Consider the following 13,285-nt stretch of genomic DNA (forward strand, 5'->3'; position numbering starts at 1 on the left):
ATATTTTTCTGTTCCTGGGGGTTTCTTAGGTAATTCCTAATGAAATAGGCCTCCTAAACCCGAATATAATATTCATTTTGCTCAATCAGGTCAGGTTATTGAAATTCAGCACACTTATTTTTTTTTTTCTTGAAAACATAATTTTCAAGAAATCTCTCATTTTCATCTTAATAGTGTAATACATTACAATAATTATTTGTGAACTGAAAAAAGGCTCAATTTAACTCCTTAATTAACTTTAAACTTAAAAACAACTTGTGAAGTAATTGAATACTGTAAAGAAAAAATCTATTTCCCAAGGAAAGAAATCCTCGATGTCTTCCGTTTGTGTAGAGTTATTGGTTCGTCGTAATAGTCAGCTAACATGTTTATGTCCCAACGTCCTTGATATCTGGTCTCCATCGTTTTTTTATATCCTGGTGGAATTTTTCACCCTGTTCCTCGCTTTAATCTCCACAGCTTTCAGCAAAATAGTCAAGTTATGACGGGAGAAAATGCATTTTTATAGACATGCAAGCTCCCAGTTTTTCGAAGCTTTTCATAAGCTCATTGACATGTAAAACATATTTAGAGCTTCTTTTATTTCCCACAAATCCTTCAATTACTGTGTTGAACGTTCGCCATGCATCTCGTTCAATGCCTACCATTTTGATATCAAAATATTTGTCCTTTAAAAGAGTTCTAATTTTGGGTCCGTAAAATATACCTGCAGGTAACTTGGCATCATTGATCTGTGGGAACTTTTGCAATAGATACTTAAAAGCTTGGCTTTCTTTATTCAGTGCTTTTACAAAATTTTTCATCAGACCAAGTTTGATATGGAGAAGAGAAAGTAAAACATTTTCTGGAGGGCCTAATTGTTCAGCTATCACGTTATAGCTGCCAATTGTGAATGCCTCCTGAGATAGCTAGTCTTTCTGCTTATAGTGAAGACTATCGCCCTACTATCCCATAGGCATAAGAAGCAAGGGTATTTTGTGTAACCCCCTTGCATCCAAAGTAGAAAGCACACAACCTGAAAAGAAAAGATATATTCATAAAAAATCAAATCTTGTTAAGTTAAAATATATTTTTATTTCTGTCTAAAAAATTACCCACAGATGCTAAAGTCTTTTCAAAGGAAAGATTTATATTGACAAGAAAAATTAAGTATTTTATCTTAAGGTCATCATACTAGCCAAGTGTGGTTGGAGAACTTGATTGTATCAATCAATATTTTCATGTTCTTGTAGCTTTCTGTCGACTGAACTGAATGTCCAATAAGTACAGATGCCATTTTATTGCCAATGTGTTGGAGTACTGCATTTAGGCTTCTGCTAGTGGAATCAATAAAGAGCCTCCATTCTCTTGGTTTGTAAGGAACGCCAAGTTGCCAATATGCCAACGAGCTAGAAGAATCAACTTCAAAGAACCTTCGAAACTTTTCTTCTCTGATTCTATACCAAAAGAAGGTAGTTTCTTTGGAGAGGAGATTGCTCTCACTAAGATGGGAACCAAGAAGTTGTACATTCTCTCATTCGACACTCAGCTGTTATATGTGGTATGGACTACTAAGTCTGTATCTTAAAAATTAGACCTGATTGACAAATTTGAATCCTTGATTTGGATTAAAAAGGCAAATTTCATTGAGAATCACCTAAGAAAATCCTAGGAACATTTTTGACGCACACCAGTGTTATTATCAAACTTCACTTGGACTAAACTATACCATAACTTAACCTCTTGAAATAGAATATGAAGGAATAGTTAGATGTTTTTGTCTTTTAGTGTCTATAAACTTAACATGAACATTGGTCTTGAAAACCACTGAAGTTATCATGGTTTATTTTAAGAGTATAATTAGGTAAAGAAACCGTAAGCACTCACTTATCTCAATATGAAAGCATGTATTTTTAAATTTATGATTTTTTTTTCAGCATTTTTTTACTTAAATTATTTATTGATGTTTATATCACTATGGCTTACCAATATCACACAAAAAAAATAAAAATAAAAAAATAAAATGAATATAAAGTTTAAGCAAACTTTAAATGACATTCAATTCAACCTTCATTTATGTTTTCCATTCAACTAATCAAACATTTATGTTTTATTTAAATTATCAAAAACTAAAAAATGGTTGAAAAATGTATTGTCTTGTAAATTAACTAAACAACTTTGATATATTTGTATTAAATGCAAATCATCATTAGAAAACAAGAGATAACTTTAGAAAAGAAATATCAATAAATTTGTGATCAAAGATTAATGTTTAAAATGTTTGAGAATATGAGTTTTTTTATTTCTTTTTTAAAGAATAGCTAATTCTAATTGAAGTATTATAAAATTCAATAATAAAAAACGTAAAAATCATAGATTTTAAACATTCCGTGTTACTTATAAAATCTCTCTTTTACAACATGTAAGTAAACACATATAAACACATAGATATATATGTAAACATACTAAATAATTGATATAAATAAAAAAAAGGTAATCTTTGAAAAAGTATTAAAATCAAGAGGATAAACTAAGAAAATGTTTCAGGTTAGTTTATTCCAGGTTGCTAGTGTTTTCCAGGATCTGTTTTTGGTAATAACTTATATATTTCATAGGTTTGTATGTATGGTACTGGGTATTGACAGTGCTCTTTTACTTAACTATAGATTTGATCATTTTATAGGTAGATTTTAAGAAGGAAAGCTGTTAATATTAGTTGAAAATAAAAGATTGTGAAGCCTGAAAACTAAAACAAATGTTGTAATTATTTTGTTATAAAAATTAATTTTTTTAATAACAACGCTCTTAAGCATTTTTTATACCTTAATGATCCAAAGAAATTGCTATGTTAGGGTCAGTCACATTGTGTAGTGTGCTTTCTTGGGGGTCAACAAAAGTTTGTTCATGAATTGTTTTAACTAGAGTGTTATCCATTGACCCTAGTGTGTCAAAAGCAAGTATGTTCTGTAAAATGATATAATTCTAATATACATATGATTTTTTAACTTTACAATTTTTTAACATTATTGTATATGTATTTTGATATAAAACTTTTTATCTAATTTGAAAAAGTTTTTTATGTGTGAACTTAGTTTTAGTTTTAAAAACATGAAGCAACTTTATGAGAATTTTTATTAATATTTTATTGATTGTTGTCAGGAACTCTTATGAATAAACAAAAAGTCGTGAAATCTTTTGGGAAGTAAATCAGTAAATCAGCTGTAAGTTGTTTGATTTTAAGTTACAAATTGATTTGTTATTTTTTGAAAAACTTTCAACTATACTTTTTTTTTTTCCCCCTTTTCTCAGATCTAAGGAGGAAACACAGTAGCTAAAATCAGATTCATGATAATTTGAAAATAAAAAGCCATTTTAAACATATTAAAGTACTGCTAAAAATAGCAAACACATTTTCTAGTCAAGTTCCATAAAACAAACATTTACAACTTGTAATAACTCAATGTAATTTTGCTTTCAAAATAGTTCGCAGTAAATCATTTAAAGGCGCTACTGCAGTTTCTCCCCCCCCCCCCCCTTTTTTTTTATTTTTGATTATGATAGAGAATTTTATGCTGATTCAGAAAAATATAAAAACATGGACCTGAAAATCAATGGAAAGTGCTCTATTTTGAAGTCAAAGTTGAAAAAAAACCCACTAAAAACCTTAATATTAGGCACTTCAGTCCATTTTATGATCTCGTAATACAATTAAGCTAAAATGTTAATTTTAATTTTATTGCATTCAAAATGTTAATCTTGTTTTAAAATGGGTTTAACCAACTTTGTAGCACTTCTGGTTGTTAAGAAATTTGCATTTTTATACTACCTAATTTGACATTTTTTTAGACAAAAAAACGCGTTTTTTTATTTTAGTTTTTTTTAACATTTTTTTTTTAGCGTAAAAATTTTACGCAACGACTTTAGGCAATAATCTATCTGTTATCATTAAACAATATACAAATAGAACAACTTTCAGTTCACAACTAATCTTTAGAAAAAATATATATACAGAAAAAATATATATAGCAGAAAAATATATATACATTAATATAGTCATAGACACATTACACATTTCTAATAAAATATTACTAATAATATATATAACTAGTAATTATTTCAAATAAATTATAAAATAGGCTTTTTACAAAAGTATAACCTTTCCTTTTTCAAGGTCAACAAGCAATGGAAAAGCCCATACTTGATTTTCCTCAGTCTCATAGACCACATCAAACAAAGTTTTTTTTTAAGTTAGGAGTTGATTTGTTTACTCAAAGAACTTCACCTGTACACCAAAAGTATTTTTTAGCATCGATTTTCATTATTTTATGTTGAATAAATTTCCCAACAAGATAATTAACATCATTTAGAATGACAGCCAAGATGTTTGTTTTTTGTTGATTTGCTAATTGAGACAGTCTTGCATTCTTTAATTTTTCACTTAACTCTTCTTTCTCTTTTGCAATCAAAATATCTCGTTCTTTTCTTTCAATAAGAATAACTCTTCTCTCAATGGGCTCTGGAAAAGTCCTTGTTCTAATAACTGATTGTAAATTACTGAACAACTCATAGTTTGTTAAGTCTTTTCGCTTACTACCATGCATTTTAGTTTTATAAAAATATTTAGGTTCACATTTAACTTCCATAACATACCTATAAAAATCCAACTGTGCTCTCAATATTTTTTTGCTTTTAAATGTGTCAACTAACAAAACATATTCATCATCTGCTTCTTTTGAGGTCAACCACACCTTCGTCTTCAGTTTTAACAACTCATTAACCGATTTAGCTTTTTTTAAGAAGGCTTTGTCTTCAGCTGTTTTTTTAGCTTTATGCTTTTCAGACAACCTTTCACTCATTTCAAACTTTAATTCTAAATGACGTTGTTTGTATTTATCTTTCATTTTATTAAAGTTTGTTGAAGCTTTTTTTAGCAATGAGTCACGCTCATCTAAAGTCTTTTTATCCAACCAGTCTAGTGTTTTGTTTTTATACCACATAGTATAAGCTTGTATAGTTTGTATTTTGGCATTTGGCTTTGTACGAATTAAAAGATCCAATACCGCAAAGTCACTTTCTGATGCTTTGTTTGTTGTTGGAACATTCTCTGCAGCCTTACTTATATTATCAGAAGGATGCCAATATTTACCTCCAGGAAGTTGATCAGCAGATTGTCTTTCCAGAACAACTAACAAAGAATGACAAATTACTTCTAATGTCTGCTGTGTTAAAATATTTAAATCAGTGTCATTAGTCTCTTCAAATAATTTATCATACAAAATATCTTTATGAATATTAACATCACTTGGACTGAATATAGGTGTTTTCGAGATCATAATCGATGATGCATTTTTACACAAATCTGAAAGTTTCATTTTTAGGGTTAACAAAAATGGATTCATATCAAGAATACTCTTTTGTGATTCAATTATCCGCCAAAGTGGACCTGTAATTATTTTATCAATTATTCCAAGAGCCCGCACTTCTGCTAAATATAATTTGTTGCTAATATCTTCTTTAACTGCAAGTAAAAGATTATTTTGATTTGGCCAATTTTGAAGAAACTCTAAAATATCTTTTGAATGAAAATACAAAGCTGCAGCATTATAATATAATATATTAAATCTGTTACCAACAAAGGGTGCAAGCATACACTTACTTTGTCCTTTACCAGCAAGAAATGCATCAAAATACCCAGCAACTCCAGCTTCATCACTTCCCCTTACATGAAAAGCTTTACATGCAGTTCTTATTAATCTAGTGGCACCTGATTCAGCAGTATTGAATGCAAAAATATTTTCATAACTAGTACTTAAAACTAACTTTTCGAATAAGTTAATTGTTTTATCAGTTTCTGTTGCAAAGTTAGATAATAAATGCAATTTACAAAAAAAATTATACATTTCAATGAAATCTGCTTGCTCGCCTTTTTTTAAACCTTCCCAGTTCTTTATAACTTTAGGCAGTAACTTTTTCCTCATATCTTTAAGCTTTAAATTAAACAGTGGATTAACTGGCCCAAGATCAGACATGGTAGTTTTAAAAGAACATACAAGGTTAAAAAATCGTTTTCCTTACTGCTACTTTCTAAAATGTCACATATATCATCTAATGTTTTGGTTAACGCATTAATAGTACAATCTGCATCACTGCCAGCCATTTCACATAATCCAAAAGATAAAGTACTTCCATTTGTGGTAGTAACTTGGAAATTTTGAAAATGTCTATGATGTTTAGTGGTACCGTCACTGTGAAGACAATTGCCCGAATTAATTTCTACAGTGTTTATCATTTCTTCTGCAACTTGAAGTTGAGCAAGTGCTAAAGCCTCAGTCATAAATCGAGATTTTGTACCAATTGAGGGAAGCTTCTCTATATCTATCTTTGCTAGTTTTTTTAAAACAATTGTGATGACTTCATTAACTTTGTTCATGCTGACATTCAAAGAAACTAACTCCATAATAACTTCTCTTATATCATTAGAATACCTTCCGTTTTGAAATGTTATTATTCTGCGATCATGGAGAAGAGAACTTAAATTAAAATCTTTATTTTCTTTGCTTAATACTCTAGTGTCAGGAGAGTCTGTATCCTTTTCAGGATTATTTAAACTGTTAGAAGACAAATTTTCATGTTTATTTACTTCCATGCTAAACTTCTTGTTTACATAATACAATTTTTTGCATGTAATTCTTTTTTTCTCATGAAGGAGTGCAACTTTATTGTCACTTTTTTCAAGCTTAACTAACAAAAATTTAACTCTTTTATTAAGATTTTTAATGACTTTATTATAAAAATCTTTTAATTCTTTTATTTCCTTATTTTGTTTCTTTTTTAATTGATGAATCTTTGCTTTATTACTTGCATGTAATAGTTTATATGTCCTTCTAGGGTCGTTAGATGTAAATTTTTTTTTCATATTACTAATACGAACATTAGCAGATTTGAACTTATTTATACAACCAGATGAAGCAAGTTTCAATTTTTTAAAACAGTTTTTCGAGGTTTGTTGGTTCAACTTTCTTTTTTTACCCTTCGTTTTATTTTTTCACTTGATATGCATAATTCACAACTAGTTTCCGAAATAGGCGGTTTAAAGAGCATCAGCTTATATATATCTCTTCTTTTATTGTTTTTTTTTAACGATTTAAATTTATCTACAACAATTTTAATTTTGTTGTACAAGCTCAAATTATTTTCGGTTACTGAAAACAAATTGGAGAATCGGCTTCTGAAATTCGAGCAAACCATTTTCAAAGATTTATCACTCAAGCATAGATACCAATCATATAATTCTTTATTATTCATTATGATAAGGCTTAAATTAAATTGTTATATTGTTTTTGCAAATTAGTTACCGTAATAATTTTTGAAACAATATTAAGACGGACTGAAAGGAAGAAGAGGACGGGATTTAGCAGGTTTTAACTTAGACTTAAAAATTAAGCTGAATACTCGAATATTAGCAAAAACTTAGTTTTTTTAAAGTTATTTTAGACCAACTTATTCATCACAAAACCAAAAAAAAACAAAAAAAAAAACAAAGAAAAATAGTTATATATTATTTTAAAGGATGCTAGAACGCAAATAAAATAACTTTAAGCTAAAATAATTACAAATAATTAATTGAAACCGCTCCTACAGCCAGATAAACTGATATTGAAAATTCTAGCAGATATTTTATGAAAGATTAATCATTTTACTTTTCGTAAAACGTTTTACTATGGCATAATAGATTAAAAAAATCGGTCTAAATTTAATCTGAAAAAGTCTTCTTTATATATAAAAAACTTCGCAAATTTTGTCTACGGAATTTGTCACGTGACTGAAGTGCCTATTAATATTCGCCTTTTTTTTTCAAAACCCTTTCATTTTTAACGAAAGTTAATTACCGTTACATTGCGCAATAAAAAGACCTGGTTTCCATCAGCCTTCGCATTACTATTTTAAAGTGTTATAACGAAAGTGTAATAAACGAAATCAAATTAATGGAAGATTTCAAATAAAAGTTGAACGTAGAATGTGGGAATGTAGACAAATTGATGAATAATTATTATTGTATTGTACGCTGGTGTTTTTTATTAAAAAAAACGGTTTAATGATGACATTTTCTAAATTTTACATGTGATAAAACAACTATGAACTAAGTTTCAAAAGTTCTTCTATTAGGAAACAAAACTGCTCAATTCTTTTTTAAAATTCATTACGAAAGTACATTACTTGCAATATAGTTTATTCTCTAATAAATCAAAAAACGGCTATTTTCATTGCCACAAAAATTGCGCGAGATAAACATACTTTAACGACTTTTTTAAATGTAAAAACCATGCTATAAATGTATTGCTTTTGTCAGCTAAAAAATCATTAACTTAATATTCTCAAAATGGCGAATATTAGGGTTTTTAGTGGGATTTTTTTCAACTTTGACTTCGAAATAGAGCACTTTCCGTTGATTTTCAGGTCCATGTTTTTATATTTTTCTGAATCAGCATAAAATTCTCTATCATAATCAAAAATAAAAAAAGGGGGGGGGGGAGAAACTGCAGTAGCGCCTCATTTAAATGTGTTTTTGAGTCAAAGAACTTACCAACAGGGGTGTCAGCAACAGCAGTAAACTTCATTGAAGAATGATGTGTCTTACAATAAGGTGATTTCTCATAATCTTGGTGAGTTTCCATTTTCAAATTCATGTGGCACACTTCGCACGTAAAGGTGAGTGACTCATCTGTTTTTGCTACGGGAAAAAGGAAAGGAATGGGAAAATTAATCACGTGAGCATGCGCAATTTGTAATTTGATTTGAAAATTAATCACTGCGCATGCTCACATGATAAATTTTCCCATCCCTTTCCATTTCCCGTAGCAAAAAACGAATGAGTGGAAACTCACCTTTAAGCAGCCTCTGGGTTGAATCCTATTTTACGTACGTAAAGCGTTCTCTACTACAGGCCTATTCATCGCGCAACCGGATTTTTTTGTGGAGGCCTACTTTTTTACGGCAAAAAAGATAATAACTTCGTAATTTTAAAACTAAAAAGTATTTTTAATTCTCTGTTTAGCCTAATTTTTTTTTTTCATGAAAAAAGAAAAAGAAAGAAAAAATATTTTTAAGTAATAAACAATGTAAATAAAAGACAAAGAAATTTTTTCTGATTTAAAACTTCACACATTTACATTATTATTACACCTTTAATTTTGGCTTTAACATCGAAATACAAAATTGATATTTTCTTAAATTGAGTAGAAATGTTATTAAACCAAACAAAGAATATTAGATAAATTTTGATTAAAGTTGTTAACAAAATCTGAAAAAACAAACTACTATATGAAACTTTTACAAATCTTTTATAAAATAGTATACTATATATATTATAAATAGTAGACAACTAAGTAGACTTCTAAGAGATTTTTAATACTTTTAGAGCAGGTTCTTTGCCAGATCTTGGAGTGACAGTGGTAAATAAATTTTTTAAAAAAATGCTGCTCAACATTACACAATGATGTTCTTCCATATCCAATAAATAATGGTCTGATATAATCATAAAAATACTACTTAAAGATTTTCTGCAAACTTGATCTTTAATTATTTGAAAAATTACAAAACAAAAAAATGTCCATTGGCACAAATTATCAGTCGGAATTTTTAATCTACCACGATCTAAAAATTTAGAAAAACTGACCATATTTCTGATAATAGAACGTTGTTTGATCTAAAAGTTCATAATCAGTTTGTTCTTTATCATTTCGTGTAACATAACCAGCTATGTGAATAAGTGACATTTTGACATCATCAGCAATAGAAGATTCTAGATCTTGCAAGTTATCAAGAATTTCGCAGCAGTCTTCAGACAATTTGCAATGGCATAACGTACATTGATGACCAGACTTCACATTAAAATTGTCAATATCTACATTTAATTTCAAAAGTAAAGATACATGTTTGATACGTAATTTTTCAATAACTTGTTAAACACTAAGAAAATATGTACCACCAGAACCTTGACGAAGTATACTATATTTTTTTTCCAGGTGATCTGATGTAAATTGACCAAGAAGTACATAGTTTTGCGTAGTGTTAAGTAAATATCTACACAAATCTACTAGTCCATAACAAGTTTGATGTATACAAGTAGCAGTATCTTTAGAAAGCTGTTGAATGCGTTTACCTTTGGGACCTGCCATTTTAAGTGCCATATCACCAAATTGTAGTATTAAATTTAAACGGTTGTCATCAGGATTATTGATAACAGCCTGCAAAGGATCATTATGCCTTGTATCAGCACCAATGGCTTTGACATTTAAAATTTTCCACCAACTAATAACTTTATTGATAAATATAGCAGTGTCGTTAACATCACTATGAATCATGTCAGGATGTTGCAAAAGAGCAGCATAAGTTTTTTCAGAAAATACTCTTAAAACCGTCAATACACACTGTTGTTCAACAGGTTTAGGAGAAATAGAAATTTCATTCAGGTCAGATAACTTTAGAAAGCTTCTGGATTCTGCATTGTAAAGCTGCTTCAAATGAGTCCATTTTGCTATCCTGGTTACTCCGTTATCGTCAAATATTAATTCCTGAGTTTTTTCAGTTAACCAAAGATTACGAATATTTTTTATGAGGTGTACAAAATCATAAAGTAAATACTTTCCATCTACTGTTAACCATGGTTTTCCTGGAACAAATGTGTACATTTAAAAAAAAGACTGATTGACACGATTCCCATCACATATAATAGCTTTTACATTTGCATTGACTGAATCAATTATTTGATTGGTTAAATTAATTTGTTCAAACAAAAAATCAGATCGTAATTTTGATATTGGTATCATTTTAATTAACACCTTTGGACCTCCATTTAAACAAACAGCCATAATCGCTAACAATGTCTTAGAAAATTCTACTGGGTTATCCTCCGATCTACCAAAAATAGTTCCACCATGGTAAAGCAAACTTTTTTTAACATATATTTCATCATGTAGTATGATACATAATTTCTGCTTATCCGGAAGAGAGTTAAAAATTGAGTTAACAAATTTGTTTTCATTAATATTAGAAATTTTTGAAGTAATTCGAGTCAGTGTTGAAATAGATGGAAGTTGATAGTCATTACTTAAGCAATTATATAATGCCCTTGATGTTGAAAAATATACAAAAGAGCGTATAAGTATTTCAGGTGTATAAAGTTTATCTCCAACTGTTTTTAGTCCCATAACTGAAATTTGTTGCATAATTACCCCTTTTTTATTGTCCATTTTCAAGGAGCTTAAAAATCGAAGTATCTCATCAAACTTAGACCAGGTGCCAACAGTTATGATTCGATTTACTGTTAAGCTAGAAATGTGACACTTAATCCCATAATGAAATGTTTCAAAGGTAAGATTTTCATAAGTTTTAAGTACAAAAAAAGGTATTCCATTAAAAAATTGCAAAGATTGTATAACAACATAGCCATCAACCATAAACGATATAACTGGATATTGGTGATCACTGTTATTGATAAACTTGTTTTTGATATCACAAAAAGTAGCTTTATCTCTTTTAAGAAATGTGTCTAGCTCATCATCTAATGTACTTTTAATGCCACCTAAAGATCTTTTGGTAGTTCTTTCAGTTGGATTAGCAGTTGGAATTTGAGATAAAGGTATTCCCAGCCAAACAGAAGGAGGATTTTTGGTCGACGTTTTCCTTCACGCACTATAACTGTATCAAAATTTGGAGGCCAGTGTAACTCACAGATAACAGTATACTTGTTAACAACCAAATTAGAGTTTGGAATCCATTTTTCACTTGGAAACCGATACACTGATATTTTATTAACTTCACTAGATATTTTGTTTTTTTCACTTTGATAGTTGGTGCGACAAGCATACACACAACATTTATTTGGCATGATGATTTAATCTAAATTTTATAAATATATTATTAGCTTTGAATTAAATCTGAAACTCCATGTTTAAATTATATAAGTTTACTAACATTGTATTATATTCCATTATTTAAATATATATCATAAACGACATGACATTTTATCTGGTCTGAACATGGGAAATAATTTTTTTTTGCCGTAAAAAAGTAGGCCTCCACAAAAAAATCCGGTTGCGCGATGAATAGGCCTGTAGTAGAGAACGCTATGACGTAAACTAAAAAGTAAAAAGTGCAACTTTGCGTATTTAGTGGAAAAGCGCATAATTATTCCATAATTATGCAACAATTGTAAAGACCTAGGACCTAGGTCTTTACAATCTTTAGGTACCTAAATAATGTTTTTAAATCACGTTCTTTGAGTACTTCTAAGATAAAAGTTCTGCACTATCATTTTTTTTAATTTTATCTTACTTTTTTATTTTTTATTTTTTTAAATTTATTCAAACTAGATAAGTTAATATGACTAGTTTATGAAATTCATTAAAATTTAAAACCTTGTTTGCGACCGAACTTTCATCTGATAAAAGACGAGGTATTGTAGTGTTTTAAGTCCTCCAGCATAGGGAATGTCATCGGGTCTCGTTCGGCCGCCGAACGGGTAATTTTAAAATAATTTTCGGGTCCCAAATCCGTTCGGGTATAAACCCGCTAAATACCCGATATCCGGATAACCCGAAACAATGATCTAACCGGTTATCGAGCCTCGACAGCTAAGGATCCGATAAATTATCGGGTGCCCGTTAGGTATAGAACTTTTTTTTGACCGAAAACCCGAACCAGTTCTGTTTTTGGCTTTATCACCGTTCGCGTCCCGAAACTTAGTAAAAGATTTTTAAAAATTGCGAAAATCGCTAAAAGTTACTAAACTTTTGTTACGAGTTATTGATTACTGTAATTTTAGCATCTTTTGAAGATTTCTGTGAAATGTATCATGTAAAATTTAAAAAATGTACTAAATAAAACTTACTTAAGCAGGGTTTATTTAATGAAGTATTTGATTAAACAGTTGAGTCAACAGTTAATTAAACAACATGAGTAAATAAAAGAGGTCTAATGATGTAAAAATATATGCAGTTTTGGTACCAAAAGTTAACTTTCTAAACACACTAGTAAGGCAACTAATCATCATAGAAATAAAACACTGGCAAGTATAGTATTTCACCTTAAAATTTTTACCTAACACAGATTACAAATAAACATTTAAAGTTTGGAGATGTTACTTAACAATTTTTTTAAATACGTTGTTGTGTATCTCATTTTTATTAGCGCAAGATTTTTTTTTAAGTCAATTCAATTTTTCAAATTTTCACGCGATATCAATTTCAAAATGAAAGACTTAAAGAATCAATAAACAGCAGTCATGTTAGTTCCGTCTGAAACA

General features: G+C 29.3%; 1 protein-coding gene and 1 pseudogene across 2 annotated transcripts; both read right to left on the reverse strand.

Annotated features, from left to right (window-relative positions):
• Positions 1–3,740: 3,740 nt before the first annotated feature.
• Positions 3,741–8,501, reverse strand: LOC149894265 (uncharacterized; annotated as a pseudogene). The gene has a single exon (XR_016449022.1). The product of XR_016449022.1 is annotated as an uncharacterized LOC149894265 (transcript).
• Positions 8,502–9,528: 1,027 nt separating this feature from the next.
• On the reverse strand, positions 9,529–10,670 carry LOC149894266 (uncharacterized). The gene is made up of 2 exons (XM_090077039.1): positions 9,965–10,670; positions 9,529–9,883 (listed from the first exon to the last, which is right to left on the reverse strand). Exons 1-2 carry the CDS (start codon positions 10,668–10,670, stop codon positions 9,642–9,644), a joined length of 948 nt encoding a protein of 315 aa, XP_089933165.1. The 3' UTR covers positions 9,529–9,641.
• Between the last annotated feature and the right edge of the window lie 2,615 nt (positions 10,671–13,285).

This window comes from Hydra viridissima, unplaced genomic scaffold (genome assembly GCF_058129835.1).
Source record: "Hydra viridissima isolate aposymbiotic clone 2 unplaced genomic scaffold, HvirCarnegie_v1 scaffold_1, whole genome shotgun sequence".
In the NCBI taxonomy this organism is placed as follows: Eukaryota; Metazoa; Cnidaria; class Hydrozoa; order Anthoathecata; family Hydridae; genus Hydra; species Hydra viridissima.